This window comes from Taurulus bubalis (genome assembly GCF_910589615.1).
Source record: "Taurulus bubalis genome assembly, chromosome: 21".
In the NCBI taxonomy this organism is placed as follows: Eukaryota; Metazoa; Chordata; class Actinopteri; order Perciformes; family Cottidae; genus Taurulus; species Taurulus bubalis.
In genome coordinates, this window is record NC_136609.1 from 5,851,301 (window position 1) to 5,875,036 (window position 23,736).

Genomic DNA, 23,736 nt, shown 5'->3' on the forward strand with positions numbered 1-23,736 from the left:
CCGCTGGTGTAGAACGCTCTTTCTTCACTAGATCCCGTGACTCCTTTTTTTTCTTCTTCTTTTTCTGTCTCTGCAGGCCTGTGTTCAAAGACGCATCGGGAACTTTGGACAAAAGCTCTCGCTTCTCAGCTCTTTACAGACAGGACAGCAGCAAGCTGTCAGACGAGGACATGTTCAAACTGCTGACTGACTTCAGAAAGTATGCTTTCCCTCCTTTCTTAAAGATACTGCTAGAGCTATCTTTGAGACATTCTAGTCATCGCAGTTTCTATGTCTGTTTTCCCAACAGACCAGAGAAAATGGCCAAACTCCCTGTGCTCTTAGGGAACTTGGATGTAACCATTGACAGCGTGGCACCGGATGTAACCAGTAAACCCCCCCAAATATTTACAAAGTCCCATTTCATTGTCTATTTTATAATCATCCGACTTCAATCTCGAACCCAGTGACTCCTCTCGTTTCCTGCCCGCAGACTGTGTCACTTCCTCCTACATCCCCGTGAGGACCTTTGAAGGCAGCGGGCCCGGCAGCGCTCTTCTGGAGGTGGAGGAGTTTGTACCCTGCATCGCCAAGTGTTCCCAGCCCTTCACCATCTATAAGAACCACCTCTACGTGTACCCAAAACACCTCAAATATGACGGACAGAAATCCTTTGCTAAGGTAAGAGCAGTATTTTCTTTATACATGATCTCTGATCAGTGTTTTTGCCCTTGTATTAAAATCACTCCGAAATATATGACTTATCTGTTTTGGAAAGAGATGCTTTTGCTTGGCCAGCATTCTGTCATGATCATATTGTGTTCCTGTTTAGCTTACGAGGCAACTGGCAACCGCCTCAGGCTCGTCCAGCCAAGCAGCAGAGCTGGATAGAATTATCCTCACGCAGAGCAGCGGCTTCTGATTAATACACTAATGCAGGGTTGGTATTTCCACTATAGGAAACCAACCTGCCTCCTCTCCTCCATCTGTCTCTCTGCCCTCTTTTATTTAAACGACTGCTGGCAATACTTTGCCTGAAATATTTCCCCTCTCTTTATAGACGCTAATGGACGTCTGAAACGGACACAGAGAGGCACAGTAGAGAAAGCGTCTGGCGGAATTGGTTCCAGGCCAACAGGGATGTCTTGGGACTGGTTCCTGCTTTCATGGTCTGCCTTTTATTTGTCTCCCCTCTCTAGGCGAGGAATATTGCCGTTTGCATTGAATTCAAGGATTCTGATGAGGACGAGGCCCAGCCGGTGAAGGTGCGTTCACATGTCAGGAAATGCTGAACAAAGTTATCACCTCAGCTCTTTGCATGGTGGTCTTTGTGTGGTCAGATTTCAGTCTGATGACTTTTTACAGACTTGTTGGTCATTTTAGACTCTTTGGTCTTGACTTTCGTTAGTCTTGATTTAGGACTAGATTTTAGACTTGGGACTTGACCTTGGTCTTGACTTTGTCTTGACTTTGGACCTTAAAGTCTTGATTTTGGATCTGTTAGGCTTGACTTTGGACTTGCTAGTCTTGATTTTATAAGCCCAGTTGGCTTTTTGCCTCTTCCTGCACTGTGATATTCATTTATCTCTGTTATGTTTGTTTATTTTATTGTTTGAATTGTGCAAAATAAATACATTTTGGAACTTTTAGTCTTGATTTTGGACTAGCTAATCTCTCTCTCTGTCATGTTTGATTATCTCCTCCTTTCTGAATGGACTGCAGTGCATCTACGGTCATCCAGGAGCGCCTCTCTTCACTAAGCAGGCTTATGCCACCGTCCTGCACCATCAGCAGAACCCTGAGTTCTATGACGAGGTACGTCTGTGCTCTCGTTACTCAGTTTGAGTAATATAATCTGTAATATGCTTATTAATGGCTACAACCATCAATGGAGAAAGTCAAATATGCTCAGAATGTTATATATTTATAGAAAGCAGTGTGTTTTGAAGTAAACTCTCATCTCCTCTCATTGTTTGAGCACATTTCCATTCAACATTGAATCCTCAGCGGAAATCCAGGAATCTGTGTTTTTCTCACCGTCAGATAAAGATAGAGCTGCCTACTCAGCTGCATGAGAAGCATCACCTCCTCTTCACCTTCTATCACGTTAGCTGTGAGAGCAACAGCAAGAAGAAAGACCTGGTGGAGACTCCAGGTAGGCTGCAGCTTTCAGTCACCACGCGATTAGAAAAGAAAACAGTTTGATACTGGCAGGCTTTACACGTGTGTGTCTGATGGTAGTTTCCATGAGTCTCCCCAGTAGGTGGAGATATTATAAATGGTTATCTTCATGCTGCAACCACCCTAGTTTTACCACTACTTTACAAGCATGTGGCTGTGCCTGCTTTACACACAGTGGGTTCAGCATGGCTGCCTCTGCTGAGGGATGGCAGAGTCATCATGAACGAGCAGCTGCTGCCAGTAGCCGCTAATCTGCCTGCTGGGTACCTTGGTTCCCAGGATGGTATCAATAAGGTAAGAAGAATAGTTGTCATCCACATCTGATTATTTGTGAAAGAGTTATGTGTGGAACTGGTGGGCACTTGAGGTCATGGTAAGGCTGTGAAACTCTACTGTATGATTGCCCATCTTCTTGTTATTTATGGAAAGTCATTGATTGTTTAAGTAAAGGTTGTGAGACCTTTAGGTTTAAGGACATTGCAGTCTTTATTTTTTTGCAATCTCCATCGTTTTTTGAGTTAATTAAGAACAACCAAAAGCTGAATAAGACATTTTAGGCGACAAAAGGTTTCAATGAACTTTTTAATGAACTGAAAACACACTAAGTAAGGGTTAAATATTTAGGATAAAAACACTGGTAACTCTCAGACTGGACAATGTTGTGGAAGCAACCTGTCAATTACAAGGCAGCCCAGACCTAAAGCATCCTCTGCTTTATGGTCTGTTTGACTCTAAATTACCATCATTTACTAAATGAACATCATGCTGTATTGAAGAAGACTTAACACTTGAGATTGAGACTATAAACTCATGTTTACATTGTTTACTGAGGTTGTAAATCAAGAGAGAAGTAGAGTCAATTTCTCATAGACTTTCATACAATCTGACTTCTTTTTGCAAACAGAGGAGTCACCCACTGCTGGACAATAGAAAGAATGCATGTTTAAGGCTCTTTGTAGGTCAAAGTATTTTCCTGTATTGCCTTCAAACAATGTTCCAAATTGGTTTAAAGGATTCACATCCACTCACATTATCTTAGGATCAGATGCAGCTTGTGGTTAATGGATAAAGATCGTATTAGTGGTGATTGGATTGGGACAAGCTTTCATATGAAATTCCTGTGAAATCTGATTAACATTCAAATGTTATTCATTAGGACTAACAATCAATTTCATCTCACCATTGAGACCCCTCAGTGTTGTTTCTTAAATGCAGTGCTAACTGTGTACATTTAATTAATATGTTCACAAAAGTGCAGATTTCTAATCACCTGCCTGTGTAAGAAACACTTTTCTCCAAATCAGATTTGACAACGTAGAGCCATTTACTAAGTAGTTTGGTAAGACATCTGTAAACTGTACAAAACCTGCCATTTATGTTCTATTTTTAAGGACTCAGTTTGATTTTTTATAAGAGTCTTATAGTCCACTGCTGCCATATGGCAAAACAGCCTGTCATCTCCCTGATCAAGTTGTCTATGCCTAATTATAAATCAGGTAATGCAGTTTTTATTCACTATGCAGTGTAGTAATTGTTGCCCACTCGTCATTGCAGCACTCTGGCTCGGAGATCAAATGGGTCGACGGAGGAAAACCCCTGTTCAAAGTCTCAACTCATCTCGTCTCCACAGTTTACACTCAGGTAGATACAAATGTCCATTACTATCACATGCTCATTGTAAATGTGACTAAAATATGTATTCAAATAATATGTTTCCTTTAGGATCAGCACTTGCACAACTTTTTCCACCACTGTCAAATCATGGAGATGTCAGAACAAGCTTCAGAGGGGGAGCTTGTTAAATACCTGAAGGTATTTCTGTGCCAAAGAAAACACCTGAACACACCCTTCTGTCACGCCTCATCAAACACAATCTTGTAATCTAGCATTTAAGGGAATATGACAAGCCAGAGTTTTTCAATATATATATTTGTATTTTCTTGATCCTCTTAGAGTCTCCATGCGATGGAGGGTCATGTGATGGTCAACTTTCTGCCCACCATTCTCAACCAGCTGTTCTGTGTCCTAACCAGAGCCACGCATGAGGATGTGGCTGTCAACGTGACCAGGTTAACCACACACACACACACACACACACACACACACACACACACACACACACACACACACACACACACACACACACACACACACACACACACACACATAAAATGGCCTAAGTAAGTCACACTCTTGACATAGGCCGTTATACTACAGGGGTAGAATCACATGATCTGTTCAACTGAGGATGCATGCGATTTTACCAGAGCTGGCCAGTGTCATGGGGTGGTGATTTAGGCAAGAAAATCATTTTTGTCAAAATATTACATAGGCCATTATTTTAGGAAGGTGACAATATGTGAAATATAGGTTTCCAGCAGCAGAATCATTTTTGTGGGTTTCTTTTAACAAACTTTATGAAATAATAACAGCACTTTCATCTTTCCAAAGCGCAGGCCCCTGTTTCTCTGTAATGGTCCTTTTTTCTCATTAGATGCTCACCTATGTCATGCACACTCCATATATGTGTCTTATATCTCAGTTGTGTGTGTGTGACTAGTCTTTGAAGCTGTGTAGGCAGTGTGTAAATGAGGTGTTAGTGCATCAGAAGGAATAAATGTAATTCCTATCTTTGGCTTGTTCGTTCCAGCGAGGCTCACTTCCCCCTGTATATTAATTTCTATTTCTATATCCTTATCTATTTCTCTTCAGGGTGATGGTTCATGTTGTGGCGCAGTGTCATGAAGAGGGGCTTGAACATTACTTGAGATCTTACATCAAGGTGTAGTATTTTACTCACTAAATAAATGATGACGATACGCAGACGATATATTTGTGTATGTTCCTCTGTTAAAATGTATGCAATCTGATTTCTTTCTCTCTCTCAGTACGTGTTTAAGCCGGACCCTTATTCCTCAACCGATGTGAAAACAGTTCACAAGGAGCTGGCTAAAGCCATGACAGCCATTCTCAAGCCGTCCACAGACTTCCTAACTAGCAACAAGCTGCTAAAGGTAATCATTGTTACCTAACTAACGGTTGCAGTGCCTTTTTGTTAAGCATTTCTTTTTTAGGAAGATTATTTTACACCTATACATGATTATTATATACATGATTATATACATGATACTAGCAAAGCTAGTCAAGCTAATTCAGTTTAGCGGTGTCCTTGTGGGTCGTCTGTACTTTCTCAGGATCCGATGCTCTTGCTATAAACTTACATTGTAAGAAATTAGTAAGGGCTGTCTTCGCAGTTCAAATTTAAAAGAAAGGACGATGAATGCTTCAAATCCAGTTGGAATGGTAAACAACCTTTCAGCCAGTGTGGAGATAACAATGTCTGAAGAAAACAGAAAAAAAACTGTCTTGCCTGCAAATTAGAGAGCGTTGGTTTCAAAGAGTCACATCGGTGGGCTATGCACACTGTAGATAGGTGATAAACATACATTCCTGCAAACATAAAACCCATTGAAAGGTGTCATTTATGTCTAATAAGAGGACATTACGCTGGGGAACAAAGCAGCACAGGCACACAGATACGCTCCCTTCCCTAGTTAGCTAGTACCTAGTTTAGCATTCTAGCTTTAGCGGTCTGATTCTGACTTGGTTTAGTTTTGTAGTTACTTAAAATTGTCTACACGGTTTTATGCTATTTATACATTTCTATGGCTTAATATTGTATTTGATGTCAGTTAGAGTAATTCCAAACTCCATTTTGACCAATAATGTAGTTTTCTTTTCATGCCATTCAGCGAAAAGATCAATTTTCCAACAAAATGCCTTACCTCTTTTTTCTGTTTATTTTGTATAGCCCAAAATCACTATCTATTTTTAAATAGAGGTTAACTGAAGCACACCCTGTCCGAATGTTATCAGCCCATTAAACAGCCATTATCCAATGGGGCAAACTGCACCTACCCGTGAAACCAGCACCATTTTAGAAACGTTAATTGAAGCAAAAGCACTGTTTATTAGGTTTATGCTACGTTACACACGGGACACAAATGCTGGTTTCCTGGGTAAAAGTCCTGCATTTGTTTGACCATCCAACCCGATTCGTTACGTTACATACTTTGGTGCTCTTTATTTGATGTCACCGGATTTGAACCAGTGATCAACCTGTGAATAGATGATGACGGCCTTCTGAACCTACTGCTAGCTGTAGCTGGCCTCTTCTAACCCACATCTATGAGGCTGATAACCGCTGATCACGCCCGCTAATAACATCCTAAGCGATGACTGTCATGTGTAAATTACATTTAGGTTTCAGGTTTTTTCTTGCAGTGACTCTGTGTTTGTGTTGCAGTATTCATGGTACTTCTTTGAAGCTCTGGTGAAATCAATGGCTCATTATCTCATGGAGAGCGGGAAGGTCAAGGTTGGTCTTATTTTTGTCTTCTCTTCCTTTCTCTCACTTCTGTCCTCAGAGTCTCAATCCCCCCCTCTTTTCTTTTTGCTTCCCTCGTCCAGCTCTCCAGGAGCCAGCGTTTCTCTGTATCCTTCTACCATGCAGCGGAGACGCTGGTGAATATGCTGATGCCACACATCACCCAGAAATACAAGGACAACCTGGATGCGGCTCGCAATGCCAATCACAGCCTGGCAGTTTTCATCAAGGTTGGCCCTTTTCCCAGTGCATGCAGTGCCGTGTTGCCTTTTGATACGTAGATTATTACAAAAATGTCCTATTGGTTTTGGGTTGGTAGAGATATGTACAAATCACCCTAACTGCAGATATTTACACGCTTAACTCTTTATTTTTATTTTGTATGATTCAGAAACCTAAAGAAATCTGATTTATAGTGTTTCACTCACCTTTTCACTCAGCGCTGCTTCACCTTCATGGACAGAGGCTTCGTATTCAAGCAGATCAATAACTACATGAACTGCTTCATGCCTGGAGACCCCAAGGTTAAAATGTTCTCCTGCTACCATCCATAATGTTCTTATTCCAGTCATTAAAAGCTAACTTTAGTACAAGCTTCCTTAAGATGTGTTTTCTCTTGCATCCTAGACTTTGTATGAATTCAAGTTTGAGTTCCTGCGGGTTGTTTGCAACCATGAGCACTACGTCCCTCTTAATCTTCCCATGCCCTTTGGAAAAGGCAGAATTCAAAGGTTCCAAGGTAAATGACGCACACTTTTATCTAAGTGGAGTGCAATTTACAGTCTGCTTGTTCTCTGCATCCTGTTCTCGCAGTATCTTTTAATCTTTCAATGTGAATGTTATTTCTGCTGACTGATGCCTGCCTCAGATCTTCAGCTGGACTATTCTCTGACCGACGACTTCTGTCGAAACCACTTCCTGGTGGGGCTGCTGCTGAGGGAGGTGGGTGGTGCCCTTCAGGAGTTTCGAGAGATCCGTCAGATCGCCATCCAGGTGCTCAAGGGGCTGATGATCAAACATACGTTTGACGACCGCTATGCTGCCAAAGTGAGTTCTACAGCTCTCAGCCACCTTTACTGTACGCTGGGCACCCGGAGGCTATTTTAATTTGGCAAATGTTTGGGGTTTTGGTCACACTTTTCTGACTGTATGACTCATGAGCACCTACTGTGTCATTCCAGAGCCAGCAGGCCAGACTCGCCACCCTCTACCTCCCTCTGTTTGGTCTGCTCCAGGAGAACGTTTACAGACTTGACATGAAGGAGTCTGCCCCCTTCAGCAACCACAATGTAAGCCTGACATCTAGTGGTGGGATAATGAACAGCAGTGTGTATCTGTTTCCAGCCAGACCTGCTATTTCTTCAAAATATGAATTACTGGGTTAATGTCGGTTCAGCTGAAAACATGCTTTTACTGGGATTCCTTTTGCTCACTTTGTCACTTTGTCCCAGAATGCCAGGGAGGACTCTCTGGTACCCAACTCCATGGTGACTCCTCAGAAACCTGGGAGCTGCATAGAAAATGCTCTCCACAAAGATGTGTTTGGAGTCATCTCTGGAACAGGTAAATGCTCACTCCACCATCTTACCGTAAGAGGCGCAAAGTCAGAGCTGATGCAGCTGGAATTCTCTTTTCAGTCTTCATAATGAGCAGACATTCCTAACGATGCTAACACAAGTCGGTAAACCTTTAGGACATGCACAACTACCAAGAAAAAGACACAAAATGACCAAAATGAAATGTAAAATCACTACAAAGAGATACAAAAAGACCAAAAAGCGATACAAAACCAGTACAAAGATATACAAAATGACTAAAAGTAGATGCAAAACGACTTTAAAGAGATACAAAACAATCAAAAAGGGATGCAAAATGACTGCAAAGAGATGCAAAACTATCAAAAAAAGATGCAAAACGACTACAAAAAACGACCAAAAAGAGGCGTAAAATGACTATGAAGAGGTGTAAAATGACCAAAAAGAGACAAAACAACTAAAAGTATGTATGTTGGACCACAAACAAAATTGTTTATTCTTGTCATTTTTTGTCATTTTTAACTTGGCAGCAAATGTATGCACTCTTCTGTATATCAACGTGTACGCTGTCGATTTAATCCCATCTTCTGACATGCCCAAAATGTTTGTTTTTTGTACTCCTGTCCGGCAGCCTCCCCTCACAGCTCCACTCCCAACGTCAGCTCAGTGCAACACGCAGACTCCAGAGGCTCTCTGGTCTCCACCGACTCTGGAAACAGCCTGCTGGACAAGAGCAGTGACAAGACCAACTCCCTGGAGAAGGTGGGTACTTGAACGAGGCGGGACGACCACTTTGTTTGCAGTATTTGCTTTGTGGTAAAAGCCGCTGGTCTGCGAGACCCAATAGAATGAAAATGTGATGAAAGTAAATCCGATGCCAACAAAACTCAAGGGTTCTGGTTGATAGTTTGCAAAGCTCTCCATGAATTTGATCCATCTTCCCTCTTGGACATCCACGCTCTCCTCCCTCCAGAGCTCCCACACCCCTTCCCTTTGCTCTGTAACTACCCAACCGCACCAAAAGGAGAAATCTCCCAGGAGGCACTCTGTCAACGTGCCCCCTCTCCCCCTGGACCCCGGGGGCCGAGTCCCACCGCAGAACCGCACGAACAAGCGGGTCACCATGGACTTCTCCCTCCTCTCCGTGCCCGGCCTGCTGCAGGACTGTGGCAGTGATCACAGCAAACGCGCTGGAAGTCACGGGGAAAACATACCGATTCAAGTATTCTGTTTGACCTCGGTGACCTCTCCACCGGAGACTTTTGGTTACAATTTGGGACAGCAAATTTTCAGAATTGTGACGATAAACAAGATCTGATGCTTTTGGTTCTTCTTGCGTGGAATGATACCTATTTAGAAACCAAAACATGTGCAGACATCTGCACAATACGGCCAAAATCCTTCTTCTCTTCTGAGTGTCCCACATCAGGGAGTGAGCGTGCTTTTCTCCAATGCGGACGCTGAGCCCCCCGCTGACTCTTTGCCGCATTTAATTATTTCTTCAGATGCTGTAATGTCGGCGTAAATGTGTTTACTCAAAACCTGCATTCCATGTTGTTATCTCTATCTTATGTACTGTACTTCGCCTCCCTCCGAGGAAAACGCTTGACATTTCTCACTTCTGAAGTTTGGGTTGTTTGAGTGACGTTCTTTATCTCTTTTGAGTTTCCATTTTCTTGCAAGTCTGCGCCCAATAACTACAACTTTTCTCCCTTCTCCCCCTTTCATTTCTGCCTCGCCCCACTTTTCCACCTCCGCATCAGTACCAGTGTGCGTCGGCTCTGGGCAGCGCCGTGCTGCGCTGCGACAAACTGGACCGGGAAGAGATCAAAAACGTGCTCATGTGCTTTCTGCACATCCTCAAGAGCATGTCAGAGGGTAAGGCAGCCTGAGTCATTGTACTGGACACACACAGGTCCACATGAACAGCCGGTTTCATTGTACTCTTTTCTTACCATCTCATCAACTCAGAGGCCCTTTTTGCGTACTGGAACAAAGCCGCTCCCTCCGAACTGATGGACTTCTTCACATTGATAGAGTGAGTACATGACCAGACAACCTCTTTACGATAAGATGGATGAGATAGTTGGGTGCGAATGCAAAGGCTTGACTTCCCTTTTCTGCGTTTGCCCTGCAGAGTCTGCCTTCATCAGTTCAGATACATGGGGAAGAGATTCATCGTCAGGTAAAGTGTTCAAGGGTATAATAATGTACCATATCTCATTTTAAACTGAAGAAGAATTGATTCTTGAACTTAAAATTTTTTTTTTTTCATTATCTATGCAACAATATGACTCACACTCACACTTACAAACGCCGGCCCCTACAGGACCTTTTAACCCCTTTTGCTTTTGGTTTGTTCCCTCTTCTGTAACACTGCTGGCCAGTTGTTTTGTGGTTAATGTCGCGGCCCCGGGCCCCTCCTGCATGGGTAAGACATTGCTGTCTTTTTGTCCCATTGAATGCATGATGCTCATTTATCTGCTGTTTCTTTCTGTCGCTGTTTAATGCTGAGATATTCCCTCATTTGATTTGCGTTCACCCGATCCCCCTGTGCCTCTTTATCTAGGCAGTAATCTGCTGTCCTGTGAGCATGCAGTAACTGGCATTTCTCTCCCGCCAACAGGAACCTGGAGGGGGCGGGGCCTGTGGCCCCCGACAGGAAGTCTCTGACTCTGCCTGTGTCTCGTAACAGGGCGGGGATCTTGCATGCCCGCCTTCAGCAGCTGGGAACGATGGAGAACGCTCACACCTTCAACAACAGTAAGCCTTCCTGTCCTCTGCAGGTGTTTATTGGGCAGATAGTGGGCATGAATAAAGTGACTTTTATATTCCCCAATGTTAAAACATCCCGTTCTATTGTTTCTATTTATTTCCATCTGGGCTATTTTCAGGTATACAGCTTTTTTTTTACTATTTGATTAATTTAGGTGAATAGTTTAAATATGATGTTATTTGTATATTTTGTGAGCAGCTAAACTTGCACATGAAAGTATGGGGAAACCCTGAGAGGCGAGGGAGAAGTATTTTCAGATCATAATTGTGTATTCATAATGGAGGAAAAAAGGTTTTGGTCAAATTTTTGGTCAAATTTTGGTCAAAAAGTTTTGGTCAAAATGGTCAATTTTTTTTTTCCACCTGTTCCTAACCCAGAAACTTCCAGGATAAATATGAATACAGACATTTTGTACCTCTAACTAATAGTGGAATCATCTCAGTTTCAGACGTGCTAACTAAAGCCATTTTTAAACACTGATTAATAACATGCATCTTCCTTTTCATTATAATCTAAATCCTTTAATGACCTCTGTTGGCAGCCAGTCAGAGTTGCAACAACAATGACAGAGCTTATCTCCTTCCACAGACAAGCAGAAATATAAGCGCATGGCAAATATTTATTTAGTAATTAGCAACCTCATCAAGCAGATGAAGTGTGAGGTATTTATCGCTGCCATAAAGCTATATCTCCTCACGGCGACCGCGGTTTGTGCTCTGTCTTGCAGTGTACTCTCACACGGAGACAGACGTGAGCAGCCAGTGCCTGCTGGAGGCCAACGTGTCCACAGAGGTCTGTCTGACTGTGCTGGACACTCTCAGCATCTTCATCATGGGCTTCAAGGTATCAAACCGTCTCGGCACAAACAAAATGCATGCCACTCGGGTTCTGGTTGGTCCGACACGCTCTGCTGTGTCCTCAGACGCAGCTGAATTCGGATCTCGGTCACAACCCCCTGATGAAGAAAGTGTTCCAGGTGCATCTGTGCTTCCTGCAGATCCCTCAGTCTGAGGCCGCCCTCAAACAGGTCTTCACCTCATTGAGGACCTTCATCTACAAGGTGATTTAAATTCATGGGCAGCTACGGAAATAACAACATTCTGTCTTGAATATCATCTTTCCTAAAACCTGCATTACTTCCTGTGTCCTCCAGTTCCCCTGCACCTTCTTTGACGGCCGGGCCGACATGTGTGCCTCTCTGTGCTATGAAATCCTCAAGTGCTGCAACTCCAAGCTGAGCTCCATCCGCAGCGACGCCGCCCATCTCCTCTACTTCCTCATGAAAAGCAACTTTGACTACACCGGACGCAAGTCTTTCGTCCGAACACACCTGCAGGTACGTGTGTACTCGCATGAAGAAAGCCTGTGTCCTCGCAGGTCATGCGTCACTTTGATTTCTCTCTATTTTCACCCCAGGTGGTCATTGCTGTCAGTCAGCTGATTGCTGATGTCATCGGCATCGGGGGGACCCGTTTCCAGCAGTCGCTCTCCATCATTAACAACTGTGCCAACAGTGACAAGAGCATTAAGGTGAGGTTGTATGAGGTTGATTTGCATAAAACACATGTTCCCTTGTGTTGACGTAGAGTGCATGGAGATGTTATTGTTATTATTATTATTATTATTATTATTATTATCTTCCTGGAAGAACCCTGGAAGAAATATACATTTTAGTCCTATTGAGAACAGATGTAGAGGTGACCTGCCAAAACCTGTTTTTACAAATGATAGAAAAGAAATCAGGAACTTTTAAAAAAGATTTTTCTAGCAAAAGTGTTGGAAATGAATCACCAGAATTATTGACACAGAAAAACAACAAACCAGAAATGAAAGACTAAAATCAATTGAAAAAAATGAAAAAACAAAGGTTGCTGCTTTAAACACTTTTGCTATCAAAAGCCAATTCCCTAATAGAGGAGCTAATGTCATTGCACCGTTGTAGCACACAGCATTCCCGTCAGATGTGAAGGACCTGACAAAGCGCATCAGGACGGTGCTGATGGCCACAGAACAGATGAAGGAGCACGAGAACGACCCAGAGATGCTGGTGGACCTTCAGTACAGCTTGGCCAAGTCCTACACCAGCACGCCTGAGCTGCGCAAGACCTGGCTGGACAGCATGGCCCGGATCCACAACAAGAACGGAGATCTCTCTGAGGTACTTTTTTAAATTATCATTACATTTTAAATGTCAGTTAGTTGGCACAAACTCAAACAAACTGCTTTTACATTTCCCTTTAGTTGTGCTAAACTGTGGTTCTGTTTGTCTACTTCCCCTGCAGGCAGCCATGTGTTACGTGCATGTTGCAGCCCTGGTAGCTGAGTACCTGTGGAGGAAGGGTGAGTCGAGGATAGGCAGCAGAAAGCATGTGTCTCCTGGTGATGGTGTGCTTCCTTTTACAATAAACAACCGCTGACCATTTGAACTCCCACACGTTTACGATGCCAATTTTGTAGAGGCCCTATAATAATAGAATATAATAATAATAATCATTATAGGGCCTCTGTAAAGGAGAAGATTATCGCCTAAAATTATTGTTAAACAAACGCAATAAAATTGATTTGATTCACTTGTATAAAATGATGCACAGTAATAATAATGCTTTACATCTTACACATCAAACTTAAGGAATGTCTGCACTAATTAATGTAGATTCCCTCTCATTTTTAATGATTTACTGCAGTAAATCAGTACACCCCCACCATTAAAACAATAAATCAGATGTTTTATCTTTTATTTACTGGCTCATTTATTTACTTTTCCCACTTCTTGGTTCTTTAACTGCGTATATTTTTAGGCGTGTTCCAAACACATATATACACCCTCCACCTGAGTGCCTGTCCAAGGGTCATCTGTTCATTCCCAACACCGCAGTCCCTAGATAAGAGCCCCTCTCATGATCCTTCACATATCAAACCCCTCTGTTGTACAATGTGACAGGTTGCTATGAAAGTCAACAGTTCGATGTCCTTTGCTTCATAGAACTTTGCACCACGGCGTTCTACCGGCCCTTAGTGTGAAGATGAAAGTGGAAGTTTAATTTCTAAGAGCAGAGAAATTCTTAACATCATCGCTTTTGGATCCATAGAGGTTCCCCTTCATTTTTAAGAGTTTAAAGGGATAGTTGGACGGGGGCAGCAGCGAAATGTATATTAGCCGCTTAAAAAAAATCAGTCACCTGACTCCTTTGACAAAAACAGTAATTTTAGCTCACAGAATGTGGGAGTGGCTGGTCTACAATCTGCCTTTATCAGTGTATTAGGGCTGTCAAGGTGTTCAAGGTAAAGCAGTACAAATATTCTAAATATAGCATACACTTACGCAATTAAAAAAAGTGTTTAAAATGTGTTTTGCTGCTGCCCCCCGTCCACAGCAGTACGCTTGTATGTTTCTCTAAACTGTCCACCACCATCTACTGTAGGAAATACACCGACTACAACGTCACTTCAAAACATCCAGCTGTCCCTTTAAGCAAGACAATTGGAGTGATGTTGAAATTTAAAGGTCTCTGATAGTATGTCACTGTCATTCTGGTGAAATAGGCTGATTATTTCCGCTCATGGCACTCGTAAACATTAGGCTACTTATGTGTCATTGACGCTTATCACCAGAATATTTATTGACATATGTCACTGCTACAGTAGACATACGCAGATGGGATCATATGCGTGTTCTTACTTTGACTAAGATAAGATAAGATGAGCTATAACTTTATTTATCTCGAAGGGAACTTTGTTTTGCAACAGGTAGCTAATTATATATCTAAGAGACAGATGACCCGTTGTGGTTGCTTAACTAGCAGAAATAGCCCGTAGCCTGACATCATATGTTAAAATCATTATTTCTTTTTTAATGCAAGAAGAATGTGAGCTAAATGTCAGTGACATGTCATGGTATACCGCGACTAAAGCAGTGACATGTTCGAGTAAAAACGTTGTATGCTGGTGGGAGTGCTATGTGTCAATAATATTGTTATTAACCTCCATTTACATGCAAATGTCTATTTTATTGAATTAACTTTGAATAAAACCTTCCCCTCCTCTCGGTTCTATGTTAGGTATGTTCAGGCACGGCTGCTCGGCTTTCCGTGTCACCACCCCGAACATCGACGAGGAGGCGGCCATGATGGAGGACGTCGGGATGCAGGACGTCCACTTCAACGAGGTGAACTCCTCCACACGCCACACACTGTGTACACCGTGCTTTGACTATCTGCAGGTCCCACTGTGTTATCCCAGCGTTTAGGATGTGTTTTGTCAAGCGGCTCATTGGCGTCACGTGTCACGCAGTGGCTAATGTCTAAAAGAGCCCTTATCTCTGTTCAGAGTATCTATTGCTCTGTTTAGTTGGCAGACCAAGTGACAGTGTAGACTTTGAGCCACTTTGAGTACATGTGTTAATCACATTGAGAAAACAACAATTCGACAAGGGCTCAAGATTATCGGTAGGTACTCAAGGATTCCTTGCTCAAGGGCACTCTGGCAGGGCGGTGGCTCGTTGACACAGTGGCCTGAGACCAGATCTCCCGGTGAACTGATTACCCGGTGAAATTAAAAGTGATGGCTGGAGAATGTCTGAGCTTTTACGAGTCGGTCAACAGACACGTATGCAATAAAAAAAACACTTTTTGCGCTCCATCCGCTCTGAAAACCTTTTCCTCTTTACAAGCTGGACTCATCCCCCAATAAAAAAAGAAAGGAGATGATGGATCCATTTCCTCCCACGTCGGCTGTCTTTACAAGAACACTATGCTCAGTTTGGAGCCTTCTAGACAAATAACAACTCACCGAAATGTCCCTCTTTGCAGCAATTAAATAATCCGAAGTTTACGTGCATGTATGTGTGTGCAGGAGGTGCTGATGGAGCTGTTGGAGGAGTGCGCTGACGGGCTCTGGAAGGCGGAGCGTTACGAGCTCATCGCTGACGTCTACAAGCTCATCATCCCCATCTACGAGCAGCGCAGGGACTTTGAGGTAAGAGCATGAGGAGTGTTATCATTTCATACACATGCCAGGGAACATCGTGTGCATCTTAGATTCAAAAATAAATATAATTACAATAACCCTGCAATAGATACATAAGGATATGCTATATATCATGTTTCCAGTGCTTTAAGAATAAATACATTGGGTTGAACCTTTAATTTTGTGTTTAGAAGTTGTTATTAGTTTTTATTATCTTTATTTCACAAATGCAACCTTGCTTGCTTTAATAGACTTAAGAATGTTGCTGCTCCAGCCTTACTTTGGTCTGGTATGACCAGTCTTGTATGGTGGTAAAGGTTACATAGATCATTTAAAAGGTAATGTTCATGTTCTCTGTTTATTTTATTTTTCACAGAAACTGACTCACCTGTATGATACCCTCCATCGTGCCTATACTAAAGTGATTGAGGTGATGCACTCTGGCAGAAGACTGCTGGGCACATACTTCAGAGTGGCCTTCTTTGGACAGGTAGGGGCGGAGTTTCCAAGAGGCTAAAAAAAGCATTGAAAAAAACACAATTGGATAAATGCTAACTCAATCCAAACTCTTTATAATCAGCATGATGGTTATGTTATCTCTTTTCATTTGCACGTAGTGCGGACACACACACACACACACACACACACACACACACACACACACACACACACACACACACACACACATGGATCTTTGAACATTATCCTTTTAATAGAGATTTCTCTTCTTCTCTCCTCCCCCCTCCAAGGCTGCGGTAAGTGTGTAAAGAGGTTCCGCTGTGTGTGTTAACCTGGTGTGCTCTTCCATGTCCTTGCACCATTATATTGTTGAGAGCCGGTGTCCTTTAGTTCAATCAGTGGCAGAATGTAGCCTACACTTAGTGGGTTGCAGTTGCTGAGGAATAACTTGGCTTCCAAAAGTGGGAAAATAGGAATTAAATGCAGATGTTGTGGCATATGCAACAACACAAGTGTGTTACTGTTGGATATAAGCAAACTGGCAAAAGCTTGCACCCCCCCGTCCCTGATTATCCTGGCCTGCTCCACCCACACACCTCTGTGTGCTTTTCCATGGATACATGACTGCTTGAATCAAATATAGTTTGGGAGGTGACCAGCTGGAGTTTGCATGTCTTGTTTTCATACTCACTCCTCTCTGTACTTCATTGTTAAGTTAGCATGTGGTGTTGGATTTCTATTCACCCAAATCATTGAATGTTTTTGTTTCTTTGTTTGATTGGTTGTGAGGAGGAATAATTCTGCTGGTCTATTTTCAAAGTCGGATCAAAAATGTTTTCTCTCCGGTGTTTATGGCGAGGGAACAGGTGGCAGGTTTTCCTTTGTGCTTGTTATTGTAAAACGAGATTCGAACAGAAAAGGCTGAAGTGTACGACTACAAGTTTTAATTTCTCCATGCACTTTAAACACACTCTATAACAGAGATTGTGTGTTATAGAGTATAGAGTTATGTAAATTATAAACTACCTAGAAGAAAAAAGATGGAGAGAAAACAACTAAGATCAGACTTTTTCCAGTAAAAAAAGAAGCTCTTTTCAGTAGCTTTTGTACGTATGTATCTCACTTAAATATGGTGGGCCATACATCTCTTTTCTGGGGGGTTTTCAACAACATTTTTTGGGTACTATTTTCTTTGTCAGAACGTTTTTTTTGTCTTTATAGATCGTTATAAGTTGTCAAATCTTGAAAAATAATTACCCATGTTATTTAGTTCAGTCTCTTTTCATATTCAAATAAAAGAAATCATTGGAAAATTGCTAAAACAATTGAACAAGATGGCGAGTATAAACAGTCTTTTTCAAGGGTTGACTTATCCAAGCTACAGGTGACCAAGTGGCCTAAAAGTCTTGACTTCCTTCTTCTCTTCCTCAGGGCTTCTTTGAGGATGAAGACGGAAAGGAATACATCTATAAGGAGCCAAAGTTCACCCCACTATCTGAGATTTCCCAGAGGCTCCTGAAGCTCTACTCCGACAAGTTTGGTCAGGAGAACGTCAAGATCATCCAAGACTCTGGCAAGGTGTGATCCCATCTGTGTGGGAGTTTATATGACTGTGATGGTTCAACGGTAGACTCCGATAGTTGTGCCGGATTCAGGGATAGCGTTCAGAAAAGTCCTGTTTACAACACAACTCATGAATTCAAAGTTGTATTGTCTTTTTCATTAGTGAAATACTTCCTTCCTCACTCCCTTCCCTGGGCTCTTTCAGGAGGGGGGCTTAAAGAGACAGGCGCTAAAACAAAGCTTTTCAGAAAGAGGGTGAATTCAGGTATGACCTGAAAATGAGTATGACATGTCCCCTTTAAAGCTGCTATAATCAATATTTTTGTATTGATGATGGATCAAATGGCTGTGTATGTAATGTGAGAAGGCTTTTCTTTAGTAACAAAGATTAATACCTCTCTTGTAAATGTTAAATATGAAGCTAGTGCCAGGAGATGTTAGCGTAGCTTAGCTGAGCATGATGTCCGTTTTAAAGCTGCTAGAAATTAAAAAATGTAATTGATGATGTATCAAATGGCTGTGTATGCAATGTGAGAATGTCCACTTGCAGTAAAAAGGATTGATACCACTCTTGTAAACGTTAAACATGAAACTACTGCCAGGAGATGTTAGCTTAGTTTAGCACAAAGACTGGAAACAGAGGTACACAGCTAGCCTGCCTCTGTCCGAAGCTTAAACATATGTACCAGCACCTCTAAATCTTACCCATTATTACATTACATTACATTTCATTTAGCTGACGCTGTTATCCAAAGCGACATTACATTACATTTTTGCTATACACCGTAGACACATCACATTGCGTCTTTTTTTGTTTGTCAAAATGTCAATCCGTTCTCCCACAACCACTGGTCTTTAACTGCTATCTATGTTGAGTCCAAATAAAAGCGTCTTTGTGAACCCACAGGTGAACCCAAAGGACCTAGACTCCAAGTACGCCTACATCCAGGTGACCCACGTCACGCCCCACCTGGACGACAAGGAGCTGGAGGACAGGAAGACCAACTTCGAGAAGAACCACAACATCCGGCGCTTCGTGTTCGAGACGCCGTTCACCGTGTCGGGCAAGAAGCAGGGCGGGGTGGAGGAGCAGTGCAAGCGGAGGACTGTCCTCACCAGTAGGTCAAAAAGAGCAAGAACGCCTCCCTGGTTGCAGTATGTTATTGTCCTCAGGTGTTTTCAGTCACCTGAAACGTTAATCAGTTCAGGCAAGGTGAGGTTTATTACTGGGCCGTCCACTTAATCCCAAAGTTCAGGTGTTATCTTGCCTCGTTAATAATCACGGCTACTGATAGGGAGTTGTGACCGTGACAGTGCACGGGTTAATATCCCGATTATGAATGTTACCACGGAGACACAACTGGACACACACAATATTTACCTGTCTCAGTGTCACCTTCGTGATGCTTTTAATGTTTTTGTACATTTTACACAACCTTTTTAAAAGCATCATTCGTGTCCTCGCCGTTCCCATCCAGCCACCCACTGTTTCCCGTACGTGAAGAAGCGCATAGCAGTCATGTACCAGCACCAGACCGACCTGAGCCCCATCGAGGTGGCCATAGACGAGATGACCGCCAAGGTGGGCGAGCTGCGACTGCTGTGCTCGGCCTCCGAGGTGGACATGATCCGCCTGCAGCTCAAACTGCAAGGCAGCATCAGTGTTCAGGTACGAAACCACGAGCCTGTGCTGCTTTAAATCAGTTTGACTTATTATGAGTTGTGTCATTTAGGATCTTTGACCTGGTCTTTTTTTTCTCCAGGTCAATGCTGGTCCACTTGCTTACGCCAGAGCCTTCTTCGACGACAGCAGTGCCAAGAAATATCCTGACAACAAGGTCAAACAGCTCAAAGAGGTGTTCAGGTACTGACCAATGACGCAGACATTTCTGTCCCTTGTTTATAGAGCAGCCTTGCTGTGCGAGTGGCGAGCCTTTTTGAATAAATTCACCCAAAATAAATAGAGAAATACCATTATGAACAAAACATACAGTGCCTCTTGATTAATCGCAGAGTATGAACTACATTGTACCGCTAGCTGTTGGGTAAATTGTCCATAAATTCAAAAGAAAGATGAGCAAGTGATACAGTTTCCATCCATTTTCATGTTCGAAAAATGTAAAGTGTAAAATCATTATTCTTGCAAGAAGGAGCAGAGTTGAAATCACGCATAAGTCATATGTTGCTACACTACAAATGTCGCTACACACTACAAATCTGACATGAATATTATTCATGTCCCCTTTGTTTTGTGTGAAACTCTAGAGCATAAGCAAACACCTGGTGTCACAGATAAGAGAAATAAGATAGGACCTGAAACATCCCCCAATACCAAACCTTCTGTGACCTGTACGGTCACAGCACTATTAAGGACAATTATTTCCCCAACAATTTCCCAAAGATCTGCAAAAGAAAATGCAAAAATAAAGGTCAGATTGTATAGAAGTCTATGAGAAAATGGCTCTACTTCGCTTTTGATTGATTCCCTCAGTAAACATTGTAAACATGAGTTTATGGTCTCAATCTCTAGTTTCAAGTCTTTTTCAATACAGCATGATGTTTGTAAATTATGGACTATTTACAGTCAAACAAACCATAAAACAGAGTTAGCTTACTGTGATTGACAGGTTGCAATCAGAGCTGTGACGTCATGATGACTACGTCCACTTCTTACATACAGGCTGTGGTTGTATGCCATTAACGCATCGTAGAAAACATGATGGAAATATGGCATTCCGTTTTTTTGTATTTATTAATTTGAGGAAAGTCACAGTTTACTCACCACTACAAATCTGATGTTTTCGTCCGCCACCATTTTGCGTCTCCTGTCTTCTGCATAATAACCAGCTCCATATCCAGCTGCCAACATGTCCAGTTCTCCTGGAAGTCGTGTGTGTTTTGAACATGTCTAACGTGCTTGTTGCTTCACACAAGTCTTTCAATTGGCGCCACTAAAATGCTGCCGCCTTTCTCCTCAGGCAGTTCGTGGACGCCTGCGGTCAGGCGCTGGGAGTGAACGAGCGGCTGATCAAAGAGGACCAGCAGGAGTACCACGACGAGATGAAGGCCAACTACAGGGACCTGACCAGGGAGTTGTCGGACATCATGCACGAACAGGTAGGAACCCCCAAAGATTAAAGATGCTGGTCATAGAGACACACAATCAGCTGTCATGCATGTTGTCAGCATGATTCAGCAACAGTTTTCTGACAGTACCCACCCATTAAGAACCCAGCTGGTGCACTCCATGAAAGGTCTTACAACCAGGTATGCTATAAACTATGGAATTGTTTCCGGGGTGCGAGCGGGTTATCAATATGACTTCCGAACACCAGCGAGTTTCCTGTCTCATGAAATTTGCTGATTACGTAAATCTACAATATTTACTGTTTTGTTGAAGTGATATTGTGTATTGTGACGTAAGATGTCCATGAAATGGCATGTTGATAATATCTAAAGCTGCATATTTCTTCCTGTCTTCTGCTCATCTACTAACCATGTCTCCTGTCTCCTGCTGTCTTTGTGCTGGCCTGAGCAGATTGGATGGTAATGCTGCTTTTGTTCCTGTTGTACTCGATAGATGGGACAGTAAGGGGCCTTATGAACATTAATAGGGTGGGGGAGTGGGGCTTATTTTTTTATTTTATACAAAAGCAAAGCCCATGCCAGCGTGTTAGTTAGCATATTTTTGGACACCTCGTTTAACTCTGAAAACTCAAAGTAATTTCTTTATGGCAAACATAACAGCATTGGTGCATATTCCAAAACTCTATTTTTGTATAAAAAGCTGCTTAAAACTACTTACAGCCACCAAATATGTAACTGAACACAGACGGCAGCTTTGTGGCTTATGTGGTATTTTTGCCCCACTCTGCATTCCAAAAAAAGGAAATATATATTTATGTAAATCAGCTGTTGTTATAGCCTGATATGTCAAAGGTCTGTTGGACTGTCCATCACAATTAAAGCAAGGACAAACTCATATTAGTCAATAGTCCATTTTAATGAGGAAAACGAAACACTTTTATGACCATGGTGCACACAATTGCCATCTTTTTTTATCGTATCTCTTACTTCCCTATCTTATCTCTTACTACCCTATATATGTACTGTATATACACACTATATAAACTACCAAGTATTCAGCAAAAGCCCCACCGACAAAAATAATTTTCTTACGGCCTCTACACTTTTATGGACATGCATGTGTGTGTTTCAGCTTTTAACATGATGAAATCAATACCTTTACTGATCTTCCTAATTAACCATGTCTGCTTCTAGATAAACCCGGTGGAAGACGGCACGAGGAGCGCTCTGTCCGACTCCATGGGTATCTTCAACGCCATCAGCGGCACGCCAACCAGTGCCAACCCGCACGGCTCGACAACCATACTCTGATTCAGATGTTTCACACCGGACTCTTGCCTTCTACGCCACTAATGACTGATGAACTACATGTCACTCAAGAGGAAGGACGCTCCATACAACCTGAAGCCATCATCCATTGGTGTGTTTTCTTCCTGCTACATGTCTTGAGCTGGGAAATGTGGTGTTCCCTCCCTTTATCAGTTGGCCCATTGCTCTTGTTTCCTATGGAGATGCCAGTCACAACTGTTGACTTGCGAACAGTAATTATATCGACTTATTGCCAGTTTTGGGTCATGCTGTATAGTTTGTTTTAGCCCACGGGTGAAGCACAGCAAGCGTGTATCCAATACTGTGACTGACAACATTAGGCTATCTTCAATGTCCTGGTGTCTTAAGCTCCACCCGAGGGATGTTAGAACAAACATGAGGGACTTCAGTATTTGCATTTGACCCAGGTCTAGGATTATCTCTCTTTTAACTGTAGGGCTCCCATTTATGTACAGTGTTTGTAAGAGAGAGTGCTTCAGGAGAGTTTTTAGTGGAAAGCCACTGCTGTAAACGTACATACATTCTTCTGCTGATGCACCGTATTTTTACATTTCCCCTTTTCTATTCTTTTCAGTTGCACCCCCGTGACAGCAGATGCATCAGAGTTTATCTTTTATCTTACCGTGGATATTTTAAAGAATAATTCGCTCTATTTTAGGCCAATGGACGTGTATAGAAACTGTCTAAAGCCAAGTGAACCACAACGTTTTGACCTTTTTTTTTTCTGTAAAGAAAAGTGTGTGCAATATTTTGTATTGTTACCGTGGCTACCTGCTGCACAGAAAACCACTCTTGCCAAAGACATCAGAAAAAAGACTGTGCGAGGCAGGACGAGGGTGTGAACATTTGTAGTCTTCCCCCTTTGTTTCTTTGTCTGTTCCTGTGGATGCCTTTTATTATCTGTAGGTAAAAAAAAACATTTTTACTTAATGACTGCTCATGTACATACGTTTAAGTCTTTAAATATATAAAAAACTGTAATAATGCCTCCTTCCATGTCTTGCTTTTGTACGTTCACCATACGCTGCTAAAATATCCCCACACTAAGATTTCAAAGGTCAACTTTGTTAGTTTTGAAAGAGCATGCAGTTCCTCAGTCCTTGGACACATTCTCAACTTCTTAAGCTCCTCTTTCTTGTGCCAGAAACAACTGAAAGCCGTCCCTTATCTATAAAGCACAAGCTGCAGAATCCCAACTGTCTGTAAAGTCTCAGACAGCCTAAACCCACAGAAATACACATCACTTTAAACCAATTTGAACAAATACAGAAGATGTGTGACTCATGATGTCGGGCTGATATGCTGTATGTTACTATGGGTAAGTTTAAAAATCCCTTATAGTGGATACTGTATTTATACTGTCCATGGCTGACGGCTTGGTTGACTATTACTGTTAATGTCAAAGGAGAACAACTTTAAGACGTATTTGTTCTTAGCAACAGTGTTGATAAGTACTGACAGAATCTAGTAAAAGA

General features: G+C 42.3%; 1 protein-coding gene across 1 annotated transcript in view; it reads left to right on the forward strand.

The window, feature by feature from the left end:
* dock9b (dedicator of cytokinesis 9b) overlaps positions 1 to 23,240 on the forward strand; it is a gene marked incomplete at its 5' end in the record, with an annotated part of 44,459 nt that extends 21,219 nt beyond the window's left edge. Inside the window, 40 exon segments of the mRNA XM_079236934.1 lie at positions 77 to 199; positions 290 to 369; positions 473 to 660; positions 1,179 to 1,244; positions 1,702 to 1,794; positions 2,023 to 2,134; positions 2,336 to 2,454; positions 3,715 to 3,801; positions 3,883 to 3,972; positions 4,114 to 4,229; positions 4,873 to 4,942; positions 5,049 to 5,174; positions 6,467 to 6,538; positions 6,631 to 6,777; positions 6,988 to 7,071; positions 7,175 to 7,286; positions 7,416 to 7,594; positions 7,729 to 7,836; positions 7,999 to 8,110; positions 8,714 to 8,844; positions 9,846 to 9,960; positions 10,054 to 10,120; positions 10,220 to 10,267; positions 10,709 to 10,845; positions 11,586 to 11,701; positions 11,781 to 11,918; positions 12,012 to 12,194; positions 12,275 to 12,388; positions 12,801 to 13,016; positions 13,141 to 13,198; positions 14,917 to 15,023; positions 15,710 to 15,832; positions 16,200 to 16,313; positions 17,714 to 17,860; positions 18,753 to 18,963; positions 19,324 to 19,514; positions 19,609 to 19,709; positions 20,824 to 20,962; positions 22,127 to 22,221; positions 22,223 to 23,240. Coding sequence (XP_079093060.1) covers positions 77 to 199; positions 290 to 369; positions 473 to 660; positions 1,179 to 1,244; positions 1,702 to 1,794; positions 2,023 to 2,134; positions 2,336 to 2,454; positions 3,715 to 3,801; positions 3,883 to 3,972; positions 4,114 to 4,229; positions 4,873 to 4,942; positions 5,049 to 5,174; positions 6,467 to 6,538; positions 6,631 to 6,777; positions 6,988 to 7,071; positions 7,175 to 7,286; positions 7,416 to 7,594; positions 7,729 to 7,836; positions 7,999 to 8,110; positions 8,714 to 8,844; positions 9,846 to 9,960; positions 10,054 to 10,120; positions 10,220 to 10,267; positions 10,709 to 10,845; positions 11,586 to 11,701; positions 11,781 to 11,918; positions 12,012 to 12,194; positions 12,275 to 12,388; positions 12,801 to 13,016; positions 13,141 to 13,198; positions 14,917 to 15,023; positions 15,710 to 15,832; positions 16,200 to 16,313; positions 17,714 to 17,860; positions 18,753 to 18,963; positions 19,324 to 19,514; positions 19,609 to 19,709; positions 20,824 to 20,962; positions 22,127 to 22,221; positions 22,223 to 22,292 — 4,705 coding nt within the window. The 3' untranslated portion in view covers positions 22,293 to 23,240.
* Between the last annotated feature and the right edge of the window lie 496 nt (positions 23,241 to 23,736).